Raw genomic sequence first — 1,279 nt, forward strand, 5'->3', positions numbered from 1 at the left:
AATAAATAAATAACCAGAAAAGAAATGCAGACCATGGAATTTGTAGGGCTCCCTTACAATGGTGGCCTGTGTAGCTCGCCTTTACGTTGGTGGAAACTGTAGTGCTCCTTATGTTGGCAGTCAGTGTAGCACCCCTCACACTGGTGGTCAGTGAAGGGCACCTTTTCATCGTTGGTCAGTGTAGGACCCCCTTACACTGGTGGTTAGTGTAGTGCATTTTTACACTAGTGGTCAGTGAAGTGCCCCCTTTTATTGGTGGCCAGTGAAAAATGGCCCCTTAGTTTGGTAGTCTGCGGAGAAGGGCCCAATTCCACTGGTCAGTGGAAAGAATGCTCCTTACATGGGTAGTCATAGGGAAGTGGGAGCGCCTTCCTTACAGATAGCTGAAAAGATCAATAGTGTCAGAGATCACTTATCTGAGAGGTAGGAACCCCAAGCAACCTCTAGAGCAGGGGTAGCCAAACTGCGGCCCTCCAGCTGTGGGGAAACTATAAATACTATCATGCATCTGCCTCAGTAGGCCATGCCTGTGGCTGTCAGAGACTTGCAATGCCTAATGGAACTTGTAGTATCATCGCAGCTGGAGGGCCGCAGTTTGCCTACCCCTGCTCTAGAAGAGCCCTAGTGTTCCACGGAAGCCTGGATGAGAAAGGTTGGTCTAGAGGTAAATAAAAGGTTCTGTATGCTGTACATTGGGTGTGCGGACCTAGATTTTGACATTCAACTCACTTAAATGAAATCCATAATGGAACCCAATACTCAGATTTCTGGCGGGATCCCAGCCTGAGACAAAGGTCAGGATACCGACAGATACTCACGTTTCCATATCAAAGTAGATCCTCTGGTTGGTGGTAACGCTGCGCTTCAATGAACACAAAGTCCTTCCAAGATGGCGAACGTCCCAGCACAGAATCTCGGGGTCCTGCAGGAACAACACAGCCACTGAATTAAAGAGCCACTCCGGATGAAGAGTGAAAACGCATACAGGGGGGGTCACTGCTTTACTGCCTAACGCCTGGTAAAGTAACACCCATGCCATGACCTCTCTGCACTCCTACAGCGCTGCTCAGAATCCCCACTGCCCCATCCTCTGCCTCTTCACTGGAGCACTTCTGTATATCCTGACCACACTGAGCTCTGTCACTCCTCAAATGTACACACACCCCACACACACCCCACACACACCCCACACACACCCCACACACACCCCACACACACCCCACACACACCCCACACACACCCCACACACACCCACAACACACACACAACACACACACAA

General features: G+C 50.2%; 1 protein-coding gene across 1 annotated transcript in view; it reads right to left on the reverse strand.

Moving 5' to 3' along the window:
- WRAP53 (WD repeat containing antisense to TP53) overlaps nt 1-1,279 on the reverse strand; it is an 11,119-nt gene that overhangs the window by 2,523 nt on the left and 7,317 nt on the right. Inside the window, exon 8 of the mRNA XM_018573694.1 lies at nt 819-922. Within this exon, the coding sequence (XP_018429196.1) occupies nt 819-922 (104 nt within the window). The remainder of the gene's footprint in view (nt 1-818; nt 923-1,279) is intronic.

Source organism: Nanorana parkeri, unplaced genomic scaffold, assembly GCF_000935625.1.
Source record: "Nanorana parkeri isolate BGI_ZX_2015 unplaced genomic scaffold, ASM93562v1 scaffold2493, whole genome shotgun sequence".
Classification (NCBI taxonomy): domain Eukaryota; kingdom Metazoa; phylum Chordata; class Amphibia; order Anura; family Dicroglossidae; genus Nanorana; species Nanorana parkeri.